Genomic DNA, 19,460 nt, shown 5'->3' with positions numbered 1-19,460 from the left:
AGGTTATTTACTCTGAGATCTTACAACAAGAGAACTTATTGTGTCTAGAGATGTTATTTTCTATGAAAATACTTTTCCTTACTTGCATAATTCTCCATTTACTGATTCACCACAGCATATTACACCTATTTCTCCTTCCTCTTCATATAATTTCTTGTTTGATCAGCCTGTTATCTTACAACCTCCCCTATCCCAACTATCAAGTCCACCTACTGAGTCACACCAGCAACCAGCTAGCCCTCCAATTGATACACAAAATCTACCTTCTCCCCGTAGATCCCAAAGACAGAAACACCATTCTTCTTACCTTAAAGATTACCACTGCTCCCTCCTTTCTGCCATAGCTAACAATTCAGCTCCTCCAATCTTTTCCAACATCAGGTATCCCATTTCCAACTACATCTCTTACCATAGACTTTCACACAATCACAAGCATTTCACACTTAATGTATCTTCACAATCTGAACCTACTAGTTTTGAGGAAGCTATATGTCATGAAAGTTGGAAACATGCTATTCAATATGAATTATCATCTCTTATTAAGACTAACACTTGGCAGCTTACTCATTTACCTCCTGATTGAAAGCCAATTGGCTGCAAGTGGGTTTTCAAAACCAAGTTCAAAGTTGATGGATCCATTGACAAGCACAATGCTAGATTAGTAGCCAAGGGATTTACCAAACTGCTGGTTTGGACTACATTGAAACCTTTAGTCCAGTTGTAAAAATGACCACAGTCAGACTTGTATTATCCCTAGCTGCTTCTCAAGGTTGGCATCTTCATCAACTTGATGTTAACATTGCTTTTTTACATGGTGATTTACATGAGGAGGTCTATATGAAGGTATCACCAGGCCTGATAGTTGCTAATCCAGCTCTAGTTTGCAAGCTGCAGAGATCTCTATATGGTTTAAAACAGGCTAGCAGGCAGTGGAATGCCAAGCTTACTTCCACCTTACTTGATTCAGGTTTCCAACAATCCAAGGCAGATTATTTTCTTTTCACTAAAAGGTCTCCTACTGGCCTCACTATTGTGCTTGTTTATGTTGATGATTTGGTGCTTATTGGCACTGATCTTGTTGAAATCCAACAACTCAAGCAGTCCTTGGATGCCAAATTTGGTATTAAGGATCTTGGAATACTCAAGTACTTCCTGGGTTTTGAAGTAGCTCGATCCACCTTAGGTATTGTCTTGCATCAAAGAAAATACTATCTTGATCTTCTTCAAGACATTGGTTTGCTTGCGGCCAAACCTTGCTCCTTACCTATGGATCCTACCCTGAAATTACACAAAGCTTCTGGTGTTACTCTTTCTGATTCCATTGTTTACAGGAGGCTTATAGGGTGCCTCTTGTATCTTACTCACACAAGGCCTGATATCTGCTATGTTGTTGGCAAATTGAGCCAGTATTTGCAATCTCCCACAAACATTCACATGCAAGCTGCCCACCATGTTCTAAGATATCTCAAAGGCACGGCTGGCAGAAGCTTGTTCTTTTCTTCTTCAGCTTCCACTTCTTTAACAGGATTCAGTGACTCGGATTGGGGAGCTTGTCTTGACACTCGAAGGTCCATCTCAGGTATGTGCTTCTTCTTAGGAACCTCCCTAATTTCTTGAAAGAGTAAGAAGCAATCTATTGTGTCTAGATATTCTTCAGAAGCTGAATATCGGACCCTTGCCCAAGCATCTTGTGAAGCACAATGGTTGTTGTTCCTGCTAAAGGATCTTCATATTGACCATCCCAAACCAGTTGTTCTATATTGTGACAATCAAGCTGCCTTGCACATAGTTGCAAATCCTGTTTTCCATGAACGAACCAAACATATTGAAATCGATTGTCATGTGGTTTGAGACTTGGTTCAATCTGGTTTGATTCACCTTCTTCCCATTTCCTCTCATGAGCAATCGACAAACATTCTCACTAAGCCTTTACATGTTAGTCCATTCAATCATAATCATTTCAAGCTAGGAATGCTTGACATTCACATTCCAGCTTGAGGAGGGGTGTTGAACCCTGTATTTTTTGTTTTATGTTAGTTAGTTGGTTTTTCTATTATAGTTAATTGGTTAGTATTTTTCTGTTATAGTTAGTTTTCTGTTACAAACTCATCAAGCTCTATATAAGCTGATTTTCCTTCTGTATTTGTGATAATGAAATAATGAGAAATGTTGAACACAATGCTCTTTCTCTTCCAAATCTGTTTCTTTCTTCTAGTTTTATTTTTTCTACATATATGATCATTGTTATGTTCGCAAGAATTCTTCCAGCATTATAAAATGATAAAAGCTTTGTATTCCCTCTCTTATAAGCCCTTCTCAAAATAAAATTCATTACTTGAAATTACAACAAACAATAATCCAAAAAAGGGTGTAAGATAAAGTAAAGAAAAAGTTTACCCAAAAAGAAAAAAGAGATGTTACAGCAAACGTTAACTAAAAGATTTGAAACCAAAAGAATTGCAATCTACATGGATGCCCAGTTTGTTTCACATTTCATCTAGGTGACTTTTCTGGATTCTTCGAAGCAACAAGGGAACAGGTTTTTCCAAAACAGTCACGTTAACATTGTTCCACACATCAGGTATTGTAGGGAGTGTAGTAATTTTCTCAGCAAAATGCATGTCTTCTGGAAGAACAGAACCAAAGACAGTGTATTCATTTTTCCACTCAGAATGATCAGCTAGGCTAATGAAGAACTCAGGGCCAGAACCAATCCAAGCAACTGAACCCCTTTTAAGGGTTGGACAATCTTCCACCGGAAGTTTATTGAATGCTGTGCCTTGTGCTTCCAGTGTCCCTTGAATTAATGCATAAGGGGGACCAAAAGCAGCCTGCAAAATGAGGACCATTTATTTATTGTTACTACAATCCAACAGTATAAACATTATTGCTTGCACGACATTGTTGCTTGTACTGAGAACGCTACTCTGAACATGCGAATAAATTCATTTTGGGAATAATATGTGAATGACAATGGCCTCAGCTTGACGTACGATAATATTTTCTAACCTCATAATTTTGTTTGGCAAAAACAAAAAACTCTTTCAATATGAAGAAAAAAGCTTACACATATAGTATTGGTCTTTGAAAATATCACTATTTTAGATTTAATCCTTATTTAAATTTTATTCACTTTTCTTCCTTAAAAATTATGTGTGAGAGTGATAGGGTACTAGGCTAAGCTACTGCAGAAAGATAAAAGAAACAAGAGAATTGGTATATTGGTTCTGCTTTATTCCATTGCCTGAACGATATTTATTGAAGCAAAGGAAGTGCTGTTGCCAAACATTGGCCATCTGCAATAACACTGAAAAATAAAGGAATAACAGAATTAGTGGGTGGGTTGTTATAACAGAATTGGTTGATAAGGCAGAGAGAATATTCTGTTGCCTTGTCCTTTTCCTGAGCTGGGACTAAACGTAGTCACTGAGGTGTATGGGAGATCTAGTTCTTGCAAGGAGATCTTAGACTCAAGATTGCTAAGATTCATTATTGGAGCAGGATGTTGGATCTCCATTGGAGATCTAGTTCTTGTAGAAGAACTGCCAAGATCTGCATCCATTTCAAAAAAAAAAATTTTTTACTCTCTCTTTCCACAAAATTGATTTGTATCCAATTCTTGTATGACCTATAAAAAATGGTTTAAGATCTCAAAATGATATCTACTATTGGAGGAAAAAAAGGAGGAGATCTTGAGAGTAATGTGGCACTACAGAATAGGAGAGAAATTTGACAGGAAAAATAAATCTCACAGGGGATTGCCAATTTATTGAAAATATAAAAAGGAGGGCTGGAGGGTACATTGAAATTCATATTAGCAAAAAAAACATGGACACTTTCAGTAGCCTTGGACAATTATAAAATTTCTGTTCCTCAAGGGTTAACTCTTCATTTATGCAAAAGTGCAAACAAGGTTCATTCTAGTACTTGATCTATGAAAATCCTGAGACCTATTGATTGAATTGCTTCAACATGAATCAATCCATTCACAGTAATTAGGCATCATAATTCCATTATATTTGGTAAGTTTAGGATTTGTTATCTGTAAACAATATGCATGCTGTTTATACTGATGATAATCTATATTCTATGGTTATAAGAAGGATCTCAAATAGCTGGGAGAAAACAAGAAAAATATGCTACATGAAACAGAAAATATATACCTCAACAAATGAAGAAGTATAGCTATCAATGATAAGATCTAGAATAATATAGAATTGCACAAAAAAGTAACTGATACATGAGAATAAGATTTTAATGCAGAAATTCATAAAAGAATTTGCACAGATAACTGCATATTGATACAGATGTAAATGTGTGTGTGTGTCCAATCATACATCAGATGGGAAAATAAATCTTACATTTTCTATATGGTTTCCTTCTGAATCCCATGATTGGCCTCGACTCTCTGCACGGTAAAATCGGCAGCCAGCACAATGATGCAAAGCTAACAATTCTAGAATGTAGGCAACAGAGTGTGGGGCACAGTCAGGTAAAAGCTGCACCGAACAAAGAATCTCCCGGAGTTAAACATAGTCCTCACTCATGACTATATGCAATTTCAAAATACAAAGTAGAAGGATTCTTAGTGTAAGCAGAAACAAGATGCATCAGGTATTAACAGAAAAATAAAATGCAGTAAGCAGAGCTGACATCAAAGCTTGACAGAAGTCACAGAATGTCAGAAACAATGAGCATCTCATTTCATAGTCAATGAACCCTCTGCATAATTATTTAAATATATCAGAAAAGAAAGACATCTTTCTTATTTTACTCAGAACACTCCATCTTCTCTATGATCTATTAAAATTGTGAAGTTCTCCATAATTATCCAGTAAAGGTTCAACTGATCTGATCATATTTGTTTAGAACATAGAAAGTATGAGTCAAAGGAACACAAAGCCACACCAAAATATTGTCATAACCAACAAAAATACAACGTTGAACAAGACTGAAGAATTTATTATATATCTGATAATTCTGGTGTATCTTCATAGTGCATATTTCTCATGAATATTCTGTATTCAAGTAATAGTTTCATGTTCTACTATTGAAAATAAAGACACATACAATAAGAGATTTGGTGGTTCCATACGACAAGGAGGTCAAACAAATATAGATTAAAGAAACTCTAACACAGATGTAGGTTGCATCCTGACCATGCACTAGACTATTGGCAAGAATTCTATTTGCCTCTAGAACTCTTTTTTATTGGAATGTACCCATGTGCTTCTATAAATAATATACAAATACCTAGCTTTTCACAAACATGTCATCGGTAACTGCAACATCAAAGCATTGATATTTTAGAGGTCCTGAGAACCTGAGCACTTACTTTAATATGAAGAGTTCCATATTCAGTTTCCAGTCCAATAATACCCTGAAAATATATGAATTAGAATGAGTATTGATAAATAAGATAGCCCTTCACAAGTTGATAAAATTCCAAATAGGTAAAACATCATAAAGAGGTGGGAGAGGCCAAGAGATATAACTATCAATGGCAAGAGAAGACACAATTTTACAGCATTGGTAATTGGCCAAAGATTTAATTAATCACAAGAGCCAATCACATGACAGATGTCAAAGTTGGTGCTCTACTTATATACTCCCTCTGCCAAACTTCAATTTTATGTTATATATCTCATGGTTCGTCTCTCAAGGGATTGTGCAAAATAACTGGCTTTTTAGTTATAAAATTTATGATTTAGAAGCATATTAAATATTTATTGGGTGCTTTCATGAATACACTATATAATTCAATCTCAGATCCCCCAACCTCCAAGGCTTAAGACATATCTACACAAAATTAGTATGTTCCATGTCAAAGTCAAAGAACAGTAACATAGATAACAATAGCTTCTGTGAACCACATGATAGGCGGCTGCAAGGGTTTCTCCCCCACCCGAGTGAAACACATCCCCATTCCTAGAGTCCAATATATTACAACTATCTATGGCCATCTACTGAATCTGTTTGTCTGAGTCAACCTACCCTAACTATTTCAATTAGATCCATATTGTACATATCACAGCGCAGAATCAACTAAATTGTTGAAATGGAAAAGAAACAAAACATACTACAGTTTAACAGAAATGCATGTATTTTAGAGATAACTAGCATCAGAACCCATTTAAGACAACATTTGACAACTTTGTTTCAGGTTCAAGATGCATTTCTAAACCATCTGAGCAAGAACATTAAATCATGCCACTAATTCCATGTAAACACTTATCCAACACAATGTCTGTCAAATCAAATTTGCAGCATAATTGACAAGCAACATTTTAATAAATAAATAAAAATGATCGTTCAGAAAAACCAAACTTCTCTCTTACCTCTCCTTTCCCAAAGATAAGACCAGAAGTCCAACCAATCACTTCCCCCGGAGGCGTTCCTTCTTGCCGTTCAGGTGCTAAGCTGTCCTTCTGTTTCTTCAACCAACACTGAACCAATGAAATCGAATGCTATTATGCTATGACTTCCAAGTTCCATGTCAAAATTTTGATAATATATATATATTTTATAGAAGTTCTCCCATTTGATACTATGAAAGCTATGCACTTTAACTTTTATAAAAGTTTTCTCATTTAACTTTTCCATGTGATAAATTGATTTAACTTAGGGCACTGGTTAAGAATTAAAAATGGAAATTTTCCGTTGGAAAATGTAATAGTGTACTTCTCTAGGATTTCCAATACAACTCCAATTATAAAAAACTTTTTTTATTCATGTGCACTAGTTAGCAGCACCCTTTAATTTATAGAGAAGCTCGATTCATTTTACTTTTTTTTTATATTTTTCTCTTGCTTATGCAGAAGTTAGTCCAAGAGAGCCTAAAGTTCGAGGTCAACTCTAAATAGCAAGAACGAATCCATAAAAACCAACCCAAATGAGAGATCTTCAAACATAAGCAACTGCTAAATCAGCAAAACTGAAAAGTAACAAACTTTACTTACCTCACCAAACTTGGATCCACAGGCCTTGCGATCCCCACAAAAGACCCAAGTATCACAAAGACAAGGCCCATCTTTCCCAGAACACATGGATTTGCAGGCGTTGCAACACCCTTCAGAACTGTTGAATTTAAACTCAGAACCCCACTTCACTGCTGCACCCCAAAGCTCCAAATTTTCAATCCCCCTACAGCACCCTCTATCATTCTCCGCCGCCACACCATCTTCAACTAGCCTCCCAAACTCTGAAACTCTGTTTCTGCTGTTTGTGAGCACCGCAGAGAGGAACGCGTAGACCAAACCGCACGAAGCGAAACACACCAAGGGAAGGATCAAACGGTGTGAGAGAATGGAGTTTGGTTCATTGTTCCTCCGACCCATTGGATAAGGTTGTGCACACAATTGAGTTAGGAAAATTCAAAGACCGTTGACCTCAGAATAAAAGTGGGATGCAGCAGAAAGAGAGTGAATATATCATAGTGATTCAGAGAAGTATTCAATTGAAGAAATGGTGAAACAGAGTTGGGAGTGGAAATGGGATGTTTTGAGTTCAGACTTTAGATCGAACGCATTTTGTTATTTTTTGGTTCAAGTTGAGTTGTGTCTTTGACTTGTTACAAGAACGTGATGTTTTTTTTGGTTCGATTTCGAATCGATGATGTGCTACCAACTAGTATTAAGAAATCCAGAAGAAAGTGGTGGAATAATTGAGCTCCATTCTTGGCCAAAGAGATTAATTAAACAATAGGCTACGATAAAGAAATTAAATTATCATAATGAAATATATTGTCAGACGAGTATAAGTCAATTAATTAATAATACGCTGTATATTTACATTGAGAGTAGTATTATATAAATTCACATGAATCTACCAAAACAAAATATATAAATTCACATGAACCATTAATATCTGTTCTAATTTTCACAATTCAAATAAAAAATTTGGAGATGGGCATTGTAATTAAGGACTAAATTCTAATGTTAGTTTAATTTTGGTGTCATGTTTTAAAAAAATCATAATGTTAGTTTAATTTTTAATTTTGTATATATTCATTTCGTTCATTTTTATATTTTAATTAATTTTTATGATATCTTAAATAAATATGTTAATTCTAGTATTTAATTGAAAAAAAAAACATGTAAAATTGAGAATAAAACTAAACTTGTAAAAAAAAATTTAAAACATGAAGACGAAAATCATAAAGGGACAAAAATACAGTTTAGCATATATTAAGAGAAATAATTATTTTATGATTACTTTAATCAAGATTTTCATGTGTTTTCTATCCAATTTTTAGTTAACAAGAAACCAAAATAATCCTTAATATAATGGCTAACATGTTTGGTAAATAATATTTTTTAGTTTTTTTAAAGCTCTCAATATACTTTTGAAGAAGAGCCTTTTTGGTCTTAAAATAAACTAATTCCTACATGCTAAATACACATGATTGTAAGTGTCAACTGTCAAGATATGGATAAACTAAATTATTTATAAATTATGAGCTATTATATGTTAGATGAAGCTCATTATTTGATAAGCAAAATGTATCATGTCATCATAAAATATATTTTTGTAAACAAGAATCAGAATTATCTTTGAAAAAGATTATAATCTCTCATTTTAACTGTTTAGCTGAAATTTAGTTTTTTTTTCTTCTGAAAAATAAGCTGTTTTTTTTATCTAAAAATTTATAGTTTATGATTATTTTTGAACAACTTATTTTTGTTTTCATCTACTAATTAGTTTGTTGCATTCAAACGAAATTAATTGTCTTAAAACTAAGTTTCAACAAACTTACCCAAACAACAAAGTTTGATTCTCATTATAATTGATACAACTCTCAAATTCGATGAAGTGTTATGTCTCATTCAACTCTATACCTTACACACGAAGAATGCACACTAGCTTTGGTAAACACCCAACCACAAACTAATTAAGGGCTAGGTATTTGGCATAGTGGTCATTAATATCAACTTCCTCATTAGCCTCATCACCATGCACAGCATCCGAAGTTCCTGTACCAGCTTGCTCACCAGTGTGGATTTTTGTCCTTGCTTCTTGTATGATCCGCATGATTTCTTCCACACTTTGGCTTGGTTGGTCCTTTTGTGTTTCCTCGTAACCCCTTCTTTCAGCCTCAATTATCTCCCTTGGCAGGTTCTTCCTAAACCAAAGGTGCTGTTTTATCTCCGAGATGCTGATCCTCTTTAACAATGATGAGAAATAGTAAGTTTTAAAATACAAGGAGATTCTCAATATAGAAGAAACAAACCTAGAAATTATTACATGATTTAAGAGTAGGACTATTATTGTTCCAATTAATTATCGAATAACATGTAATCAAATGTTATTAATTTTTTATTGTAAATTGAAAAACTCAACTATGTGATAATTTCACCTTGAAGACACTTCCTAACATTTCATTATGATATTTTTAAGGTGAAGTATGAATTTCGCTGGGGCCATTTTATACCACGAACATCTTTAGTTTTGAATATCTTAACAATACTTATATAAATCCTATGGATGAACAGAATAAATAATACTTACCTTGGCAGGATTGGCAACAAAAATACAAGAGATAAGATGCCTACACTCCTTAGAGACACGCACGTAGTCGGGTATGGCGTATTGAACACTCATAATTCTCTGCCAACGAGAGAATCAGAGTTTAAACTTGGTGCTATGAATCAAAGATATTAATCATAAAGGATCTCTTTTAAGTCAAATAAGAATTCACCCCAATACTCTTTCTGAAATTTTTAGGATCTTCTGGATCTTCAAATGGGTATGCTCCAACTAACATGACATAAAGAGTCACACCACACGACCAAACATCGGCAACCTACAGAATTATCATTTTGTGAATGAAATTGAGCTTTTGTTGACAACATTATGAATTATTTACTTGATGTGATACTGTGAGTTTCATTGACATAACTATTAGCTAATGGTTAGCTAATGGAGAACTCATTTTTCCTTATGGAGAAGCTCATTTCATTTTTTTCCTTCTTATATTTTTCTCTTAAAAGTACTTCTAAAGAAGCTTATCCAAATAGGCCCTAAGCACAATTCAAATACCTTTCCATCATATTCCTTTCGTGACAAAACTTCTGGAGCAATGTATGCAGGTGTTCCAACAGTTGATTTAGGTTGAGAGTGCAGCAAAGCAGACTGGAATTGAATAATAAATTAAATAGGATAGTCAACAAACATATATATGAAAGGACTAGTCCATAAAGGCTCATTTTGGTGAGATGTTATTAACCTTGGAGAAACCAAAGTCACAAATTTTAAGTCTAGGAGCTGGATTTCCGTCTAGTAGAGTGTTTTCCAATTTCAGATCTCTATGACATATTTGCTGCAGTAGGAGGCATAAGATGATATTACAAAGGACTTTTAAATTAACAACAACAACAAAATTCTGAATGCATATGTACCATGGAATGACAATAGCTAACTCCAGATATTAGTTGTTGAAAGAAAAATCTTGCCTGCAAAATAGGGAATTCATAAAAATCATCACTTGATAATTTATACAAATAGAGGGATATTACACACACACAACCAACCTCATCTTCACTCAATCGACCAGCATTGCATATCCTCTCGAAGAGTTCACCACCAGCAGCATACTCTAGGACGATAGCTAAATGAGTAGGGGTCAGAAATACCTGCAGAAAAGATCTGACTTCCAGAATGTGTATATAACTTCAGAAAGCTCTCAATAGAACTAATCTTATTTGTTTAATCTTTAGCCCACACAAAGAACGGACATGCTCATCACCACTAACATGCAGGAAACGTAAATGGAGTATTTTTATTTCCCCTGTCTTTTTGAAGGAACAGAACTATTTTGGTTTCTGCAGACATGTTCAAACTAATGTACATTGCTGGCAATAATTCCTGAAGAAAATAAGCATGATAGTTTGCAACCCTGTTTGCATAGTGTTAGATACAAAACCATTTGTGAGTTTTCACGAGACAAGTTAAGTTTTTGGAATGGCTGATTCTTGGCATGGCATTAGAACCTCTGTGACCAACTGAACAAAAGCTAAGTGTTCACCTAACAGATTCACGTTGGACAGGTTATCCTCAACACATAATATGAAAACAGAAAATGCAATTTATGGTGACCATATTTCTTGTAGTAATAATGCACAAAGAAGATAGTAGGCTACAGCTACACACCCTATAGCTTTTAAGTTGACATATTAATGCCAACGGTAATAGCTCAATGCAGAAGGCATTGAGAGTTACACCTGCATTTCTTTATGAATCAACAATAACATCCAATGAACTGCAAAGTTTTTGCTTTTTGAACTAAAACAAGTTTCAAGCAGTGTGTATTTAAGAGCTGTAAGAACCAAAAAATGCAGGTAACTACTAATAAGAAAATTCAATGTCCAAATCCATATCAAGAAAAAATCCCACTCAAGGAACAGTTTAAGTACAGAAACAAAGTCTTACCTCTTTGAACCTGATAATATTTGGATGCCTTAAAGATCGATGATTAACTATCTCCCGTTGAACATTTGCATCAATCTGATACCACAAACATAACTCACTCAGAAGAATGGAACATGAGAAGGAATTAGCAAGAACTAAAGAAATTATTAGAAAATAAAATGTGAGGTTGCCCTACTTCATTGTGCATAACGAGGAGGATCAAGTGGCATAAGATAATTAAGCTTAATAAAGTCCTAAACAATAGTTCTGCGCATCTGGTGATGTAAGCTAATTAAGCTTGATAAATAACACAACCGAAAAAATTTCTGATTATTTCTTATTACCACAAAAAAAAAATGAAATCTATCAGGCATCAGCTTTACTTAATCAGTCTAGTTCCTTGACAGAGATTAGTCATTGACAAAGTATATAGATATTTTTCCAACACAATGAGATCAGCAAAGGATCAAGGCAATAGATTGTATCTGGAAATTGAGGTGAATAGAGTTTTCACAAATGACACGCAAATCAAATTCAGAATGCAGAGCAGAAGAGAAATCTGCGGAAGTCAATTTCAGATATGTCAAGGAAAGATGAATATCATTAAATATTTCCTAAAATTCATGAACACTGAACCTTTTTTCCCCTTTCTATGTATTTGATAGCAACAAGTTCTCCTGTCTCCTTGTCTTTGGCCAACCTTGCCACTCCGAAGTTCCCTGAACCAAGCTCCTTCAAAGTCTCGTACCGTTCTTCCATATCCACTCTCACCAAAGCAACAAAATCACAGACCAAAACTGTATACAAGAGAAGACCAAAATAAGGAAACGGATATGGTTTTGTTTTGGTTTTATATACACATTATCACCTTACATAAAAAGTCCAACGAGGCCAAATATAAATAAACAGCTACGCAGGGAAAAAAGAAGAGTACAAATTGAATTAAATTAAATAAAATAAAAACAAGAGACAAGAGGGAAGGAAGCATGTGCAGTTGTCATGAATGAGAAAACGGAAACCAGTTAAAAACTCCATTAACCGAACTCACCCTCTACCTTAGTTCAAGCAAATCACCACAACAAACACGCCTTCTTGAAACGTAAAAGCATTTCATTATTGTTGAGCTATAAATTCTTAGTCCGGAGTACCAAGTACGCTGAGAAGGTTTGATCAGAACTGTGTGCAAGAAAAAGACATTATTCAAAAAGAAAAAGTAAAGTTTACTTCAGAAGAAAATAGTAGCTACTTACTGCCGATTTGGACATCCTTATTCACACCAAAGATAATGAGTGGCATTTATATGTGATAGTTACATAAAATGGAGCTACATGTAGATAGGACTTTATTGCCTACCAAAATTCGTTAATGATTGACAATTGATAATGGTAAATGATAATTGCATGTCTTGAGAAATAAAGGTAAACAAATTTTAGGATATTTAACAATGATAACGATAATAAAAACAAAACTTATAAAGGGAACCAGAAATGCTAATAATGTTTGATGGAATAAAGATGAGAAAATACTAAATTAGGGAGTCTTTATTTCAAGGTATCATATTACATTTTCATATGAATCACATTCTCAAAAATATATTATGAACAAGAATATTATTCTTAAGTATATTTAAAAATATGTTTAATCGTAAAAGGAAGTTATTGGTATTTTAGGAAATAAATTTCCTTATTCTCATAAAAATACCACTTACTCATCCATTCTCATAGAAATAAAAAAGTAGGAAAATATAATAAAAAAGAATGTTATTTCATTCCTAGAAATCAATAATATCCGACAATAATTTTTCAAAAACTGTAACAAATATGGATACGTAATATTATTATGTTATATTTTCGGAAATTAACTTTTAATATGTGAAACAAACACAATTCTTATTTGTAAAACATAATGTTTAACTGTTTAAGGTATTATTGAAATATAACATGGTAATATTACGTAACCATATTGTTTTTAAAAATTTGTAAAACATAACTTTTAAGGTTAATTTAGTTATATTAATTAAAAATATTTTTATTTTTATGCACTAAATAGGTTGGAGGTAGAAATTAAAAATAGAATAAAAACGAATTCATTACATCAAAATTGTAAAAACTATTTAACACGTCAAATTTTTATTTTAGTTTAGGGTTTAATATTTTTTTTAGTTCCTATTTTTTTTAGTCTTTGTAGTGTTTTTGGTTTCTATATTTTATTTTATTTTAATAGTTTTAGTTTCTGCTAAAATTATTTAGGGGCCAAAAATCCTAAAAAGAATATTTAGGGGCTAAAAGCAAAAATTTGAAAAAATTTGGATATAAAAAGATATTAAACGTAACCTTTAATTTATTAACTAATGAAAATATATTTTAAAAAGTAAAGGTTAATTAAGAAAACAAAAAACTAAAAAATAGTAAAATTATTTATTGTCTAATTTTTTTTTAAAAGTGCAATACATGCATTTTTAAATAACTAAACATGTTTAATGAAATTATTTAATATTTTAAAAAGCACTTTTTAAAGACATTTTTAAAAAGATGATGTATCGGACGTGCCAAACTGCCAACGGATGAAAAAAAAAGGGTAACTTGCAAGTTTCGAATGTTGTTGTCTTTGACAGAGGCACAAGAGACGTTTAACAGTGTTGTGATGATTGATACGCGTAGGATTTTCTCTTTCTCGGATCCTTCGTTTTTCACTGGTTGTAAAGTGAGAAAAATCTGTGTTGAAAATTAAAATAGAGAAAAAAAAAATGTTTTATGCGTGCGTCGGCTACGCCTAGAATGGAGCGCCTGATAACGTCGTTTTCGCTTGGTACTACGGAGAATAACGTACGCGCAGCAGTGGGTCCTACTTGATTAAGCTTTTCTTTTTAAACTCCAACATTCTCATTATAATTTAGATTTTTTTTTTACGAGAAAAAAAAGTAAAAAATAGATAAGGGAGTAATTATAGAAATACAAATGGACAATTCATATTATATTAAAAATTTAAAATAACTTATTTTGAAACGAAATATTTATTACCTTTGTCAATAAATTTTTATGAAAAACTTCATGAACTATTTTTAATGGGATTTCTTTTTTTAATAACATTTTTTATTCGTTAAGTTGAAACTCGAGATTTCGCTCAAAATATCATGGTCAATCATATCACTCTACTTAGTTAAGCTTCCTCATTGTTAATTTTGATATTTTTTTAAGAACAGTATATGTTTTAATATGAATTTATAATTGATATTGAATTAAACATAAGAATCATGGTCAATCATATCACTCTACTTGGTTAAGCTTCCTCATTGTTAATTTTGATATTTTTTTAAGAACAATATATGTTTTAATATGAATTTATAATTGATATTGAATTAAACATAAGAATAAATTACAATATCTGTTTAGGTTTTTTTAGGGTAAGAAATTGGTTGTCTTATGGAAAATATCAGCAACAACACCCCTCCTATATATAACACTTACACCCCACTCTAATTACATTTCATTTTCCCTCTCCCATCAACTTTGTTTTTCCTCTCTTAATTTAACAACTTCGTATTTGCTCTCTTTGTCTCCTTTTGCTTTTTGTGTTCTTCGCCTTATACCCATGGCCATATACTTTCATGTCAAATTCGTACGACAAATTTTCATGTCGGTGAGTTTTTTTCCCACGTTCGTATTCTTTCATGAGTTTGATTTTATTTTATTTAGGTTGTCATGTTATTGTTGAGGTTTGACGAGTGCATGCATGACATTCTCAGGACTACGAGGGGGAAATACAATTGTTGATCGGATCCATATGGAATTGTGATTTTGATATATTTTTATTTTTATAAGTTTATTATGTTTGGGCCATTTTTTCACAAAGGAGGAACTTAATTGACGTCAAGGTTCATTTTTAAATTTATTTATTATTCATATTTTCTCACCATCCTTATTGTTTTAAAGAGCCAGGTTTATTTTCAATCTCTTTCCCCACAACTTTTTTATTTATTTATGAACCAAACAGAAAAACCTAAAAACTAGTCTTGTGGAAAGTGTCATTTTGTGATCACAGATGCATATATAAGTATCTCACTTGAGTTATCAAATATTATTACGATGTTCAATTTATGTTCATATATATTTTCCCTTATAATGTTGTTTGTTTTCTTCAATATTGTTCAATTTTTAGTTCAGCCTAATTAACATGAATTAGCTAATGTGCAATCATAGAGTGGTTTGTTACTAATTATTTCTTCTTATGGCGGTGTTTGTGGCGTTTGAAAATGTTTTAGACGATATATTTTGGTGAAGCTCGAGCACTGCTTTAGTACGTGCTACGTTGCTTCCATTTCCTCCATAAATGGGTTGTTTTCATTCCAAAGTAAGAGAATTTCCGGCAGAAGACCCATTTGCTCTTGCATCAAAGACAACCTGTAAGTTCTTTTTTTAATGGAATCATTCTTGGCTTCTTCACAATTATAAGATTGTCATTTAATTTGTCTCGAGCCATAACTATTTTAATGATTTTTATAGATGTGTGCTTTTGAGTTACTTATTGTTTCCATGTGTTCTTACTTTTGTATGGATAACTCTTAGAAAAGGATTTCCTCTTATGAAAAATCTTTTTTTCCTGGACATACTAATTAAGCCTTATTTATAGTATGGGTACATAAATGTAAAGTAATTCAAATTAAATGTTACTTTTGCTACAACCGTTGGTGTAGACCAAAAAAAAAATGTTTGAATTACTTTATCTTCTGTTTGCTAAATTGAAAATTAGCTCCATGGTAGTGTATTTATTTTATTTTTTATACCTTAGCCTACGAGGTTCATTAATCATTTTGGGTCATTTTTATAAAAGAAAAATATTGATATGAATCTGTTTATAAAATGACCCAGAATGATCAATTAGTCTAGCCTATGATCCATTTTTCCATTGTGTTGATCATTATAAACCACAAAATAACCATGACATTTTTGTATTCATCAACTAGTCAGGGAATTATAAGGCATTATAAAAATTTAAACGTGTTTACATAATTTCTTTTACGCCTCTTCTTGGTAGAAAATTTCTAAGATGATCAAAATATAAATGTATTGAGCCTATGGTTTGATGTTCTTTACGCCGTTGGTCAAATATTCCTTGCATTTCCTTTGTTATTTATCAAATAATCTCTATATGTAATCTATTTTCTTTTAATCAGGAATATATATATATATATATATATATATATATATATATATATATATATGTGGGACACAAAGGTACCAAAATCTATATATAAAAATTACTCATCGTATCTCGAAAAACTAAATCATTATCCAGAGACTAAATATAGTGACCAAGGATGAACAAATATCTCTGGCATTCCTGAATACTTCAAAATAAATTCACGCGAGGCATTATCTTGCTAGCAATAAATTCCCCACCTTTACTCTATGTGTCATATAATGAGTCTACATTACACGTTGTATTTTTTGCTTGTTGAATTTGAGCTCTTGCTTTTATGTAAAGGTTTTTTCATCCATTTGCACCCAATATTATTCTCATTTTTGGAAATCTCAATTTAGATCTATGCGGTCACCTAACTCTTGCTTATTTGTTTGACAAACAAAAGTGTGACTGATAGTTGGTTCATGCATGATTATATAATTAATATTAAAAAAAAAACTATCCTTGTGATTCATTTGTCGTCTAATTAATCGTTTGATCTTTTTTTCTCATACACTCATATTAGTTTTGTAGTTTAAACTTATTTATTAATTTTTGGTTTTTCAGTCAGTGTTAGTGATCGATGTTGAAGCACTATATGAGCTTTTAAGAGCAACTGTGGGTCCATCATTGATGATGGACTAATAAGTAAGGTAACAACAAATAGATAATTCCTTCTTTCTAACAACAATAAGTCTATGACTACTAGCTTTAGATGTTTCTTACCTCCCGTTTGTTCCCTATTACGAGCATATTCATAATTTTGAGAACTTTATCTTATTGGTACGTTGAATGATTTAGATATCACTTTTATTTGCAATGCCATTATTTTGAAGTTTCAGGTTAATATATTAAGTGTATTATGAATATATTTGGTTCTAATTTTCTTAGACAATGCTTCAGTAAACAACAGATTCACAATATATTTTTATTTTATTTTCTTGCCCACTATACATTGATTTGTTTTATTTTGTAGGAATCATCCTTATTTAGTTATATTTACGTTTGTAATATTTGCGTTCTTCATATTGACCTTTTAACACCTAACTGTAATAACTAATAATAAGCATTTTTTGCAGGAATAATTTCAATTGGCCATTTTCAATAATAAGAAACAAGAGAATCTCTTTACAAGTCGGGTACTGTACAATATTCTTTTACTTTGTCAAATAATCATGTCATTATAATTGAGATTGCTTGTAAGATTGTCTGAGAGACAACATAAATCCACTATTTAGCATTTAGATAGATGTCTTGTAACATAAGCAGTATAAAATTTTAACTTTTTTTTTCATTTATTCTGAATATTTCTTAGTCAAAAATTAAATATTATTCCCTTAAATATTATTAAGATCTACTTTAAGGGTTGATTTTTTCCTAATCGATGCTCTTTCATATATATATAAACTTGAAAATTACACCCTAAACATTAGTGACGGATCTTACTCCAAAATTTTGGAGATACCAAATGATTAAATAAATATATTTAAAGATATTTATAGCTTTATTTATAAAGAAAATTGTATGATTTTTTTTATGCCCCTGCTCCCGATCGATAAGCTCCGTCACAGCTGACCATATATAATTAAGGGACATGATTATGTAATATAAATAACCTTTTCTATTGATTGGAAGTTAACTAACACCATATTATTTTTTACATGTAGATCTTTGATTTATTTGATGTTAAAGAAAAAAAGAATGATTGACTTTGGTGATGACTTCGTTAGAGCGCTCAATGTCTTCCACCCATCTGCACCTGTAAAGGTCTTATGGGTTGTCCTTAAATGACTAATACTGATGTAAAAAATTTGGGATTTTCTTACAGTTTCATTTAGGCTCTACGACTTATATAATACGTGATTTGTAGAGCGTCATGAGGTAAGGCTAATTGCTTATTCATGTATCTTTAATATACATAGATGAAATGTTTTGTTCATATCCAATCTAATAAAAAACCAATCTATGTAGATATACATTTTTTTAAATGACAATTGCAATTTATATATTTAAGTGTTCTTATAAAATATTTGTTGTGACTTCAATTCATTCTCAAATTTGTGCATTATTATCCTTAATCATTAATTCATTTGTTTGTAAATACATTTGGTGATATTTTACAGGTCGTGCAAATGATAAATGCACTTCTTTGTGAAGCTGAAATTAAGTTGTCAGATGAAATGATAGAAACAATTACTAACAAGGTGATTTATGTTTGTTAAAATCATACTATAACCTCTTATATCAAAAATAAAAAACTTAAAGCTTGATATTTTGTTCTTATGTGTAGACTTTCTTGGATGCTTGCCCTAATCAAGATGGAAAAAAAGACATGCCCTAATTAAGCGTACCTTTGGGCTTCTTTGTGGGCCTTTTTCACCCTAAGCGTGTGTTACACGCTGAGCGAGAGTGCGTGTTGGGCCTGTCTTGCACGCTAAGCGAGCTTTCCAATTCTTCTAATTTTTCTTCAAGGCTTTTTCTTTCAATTTTTGTATTACTTTTTCCTCTAAAGCACTTGAAATATTCTTCTTTTGATTTTTGCTGATAAAAAATAAAAAAGATGTTAATTTCTTCATTATTTCATTAAAAGTAATAATAAAGTAAAGAAATTACATTCACTTATTAATTCAAATTGACTATCAAATTAACTTATATTTTGCAATTATCATATTGTTTTATCTATGCGAAGAATTTTACATTGGCTTAATTATTAATTTGATCCTCAAATTTTTTTAAAAAAATTTAATTTGATTCTTTAATTTTTAAAAGATTCAATTTGATTCTCAAATTTTTAAAAATAATTTGGAGACCAAATTGCTAATTAAACCTTTTATAGAACACTGATTTGAAAAGGATAAAGAGAAAGAGAGAGA

At 32.0% G+C, this 19,460-nt stretch overlaps 2 protein-coding genes and 1 pseudogene across 3 annotated transcripts; 1 reads left to right on the top strand and 2 right to left on the bottom strand.

Moving 5' to 3' along the window:
* Positions 1-2,273: 2,273 nt before the first annotated feature.
* LOC114423278 lies at positions 2,274-7,676 on the bottom strand. Its single transcript, XM_028389976.1, has 5 exons — positions 6,960-7,676; positions 6,339-6,446; positions 5,336-5,380; positions 4,362-4,499; positions 2,274-2,831 (listed from the first exon to the last, which is right to left on the bottom strand). Exons 1-5 carry the CDS (start codon positions 7,335-7,337, stop codon positions 2,487-2,489), a joined length of 1,014 nt encoding a protein of 337 aa, XP_028245777.1. The 5' UTR covers positions 7,338-7,676; the 3' UTR covers positions 2,274-2,486.
* A 1,075-nt stretch (positions 7,677-8,751) lies between these two features.
* On the bottom strand, positions 8,752-12,597 carry LOC114423263 (serine/threonine-protein kinase SAPK3-like). 2 transcript variants are annotated; one of them, XM_028389959.1, is made up of 10 exons: positions 12,455-12,597; positions 12,043-12,203; positions 11,428-11,502; positions 10,530-10,631; positions 10,398-10,451; positions 10,226-10,318; positions 10,039-10,131; positions 9,698-9,802; positions 9,508-9,606; positions 8,752-9,162 (listed from the first exon to the last, which is right to left on the bottom strand). In XM_028389959.1, exons 2-10 carry the CDS (start codon positions 12,163-12,165, stop codon positions 8,887-8,889), a joined length of 1,020 nt encoding a protein of 339 aa, XP_028245760.1. In that variant the 5' UTR covers positions 12,166-12,203; positions 12,455-12,597; the 3' UTR covers positions 8,752-8,886. The 2 variants fall into 2 exon arrangements, with proteins under 2 accessions (XP_028245760.1, XP_028245767.1); XM_028389966.1 differs by having other exon boundaries at positions 12,462-12,582.
* Positions 12,598-15,680: 3,083 nt separating this feature from the next.
* LOC114405835 lies at positions 15,681-19,085 on the top strand (annotated as a pseudogene).
* Positions 19,086-19,460: the final 375 nt, after the last annotated feature.

This window comes from Glycine soja, chromosome 1 (assembly GCF_004193775.1).
Source record: "Glycine soja cultivar W05 chromosome 1, ASM419377v2, whole genome shotgun sequence".
Taxonomy (NCBI): Eukaryota; Viridiplantae; Streptophyta; class Magnoliopsida; order Fabales; family Fabaceae; genus Glycine; species Glycine soja.
This window is presented reverse-complemented; position numbering and strand designations above follow the sequence as displayed.

Coding starts and splice junctions, on each gene's coding strand:
- LOC114423263 (XM_028389959.1), bottom strand. CDS start 12,165: ATGGAAGAACGGTACGAGACTTTGAAGGAGCTTGGTTCAGGGAACTTC. Junction 9,803..10,038: donor GAAAGGAATATGATGGAAAG/GTATTTGAATTG, acceptor ATAATTCTGTAG/GTTGCCGATGTTTGGTCGTG. Junction 9,163..9,507: donor TTGTTGCCAATCCTGCCAAG/GTAAGTATTATT, acceptor TCATTGTTAAAG/AGGATCAGCATCTCGGAGAT.
- LOC114423278 (XM_028389976.1), bottom strand. CDS start 7,337: ATGGGTCGGAGGAACAATGAACCAAACTCCATTCTCTCACACCGTTTG. Junction 6,447..6,959: donor GTGGATCCAAGTTTGGTGAG/GTAAGTAAAGTT, acceptor TCATTGGTTCAG/TGTTGGTTGAAGAAACAGAA. Junction 2,832..4,361: donor AAGGAAACCATATAGAAAAT/GTAAGATTTATT, acceptor CTCATTTTGCAG/GCTGCTTTTGGTCCCCCTTA.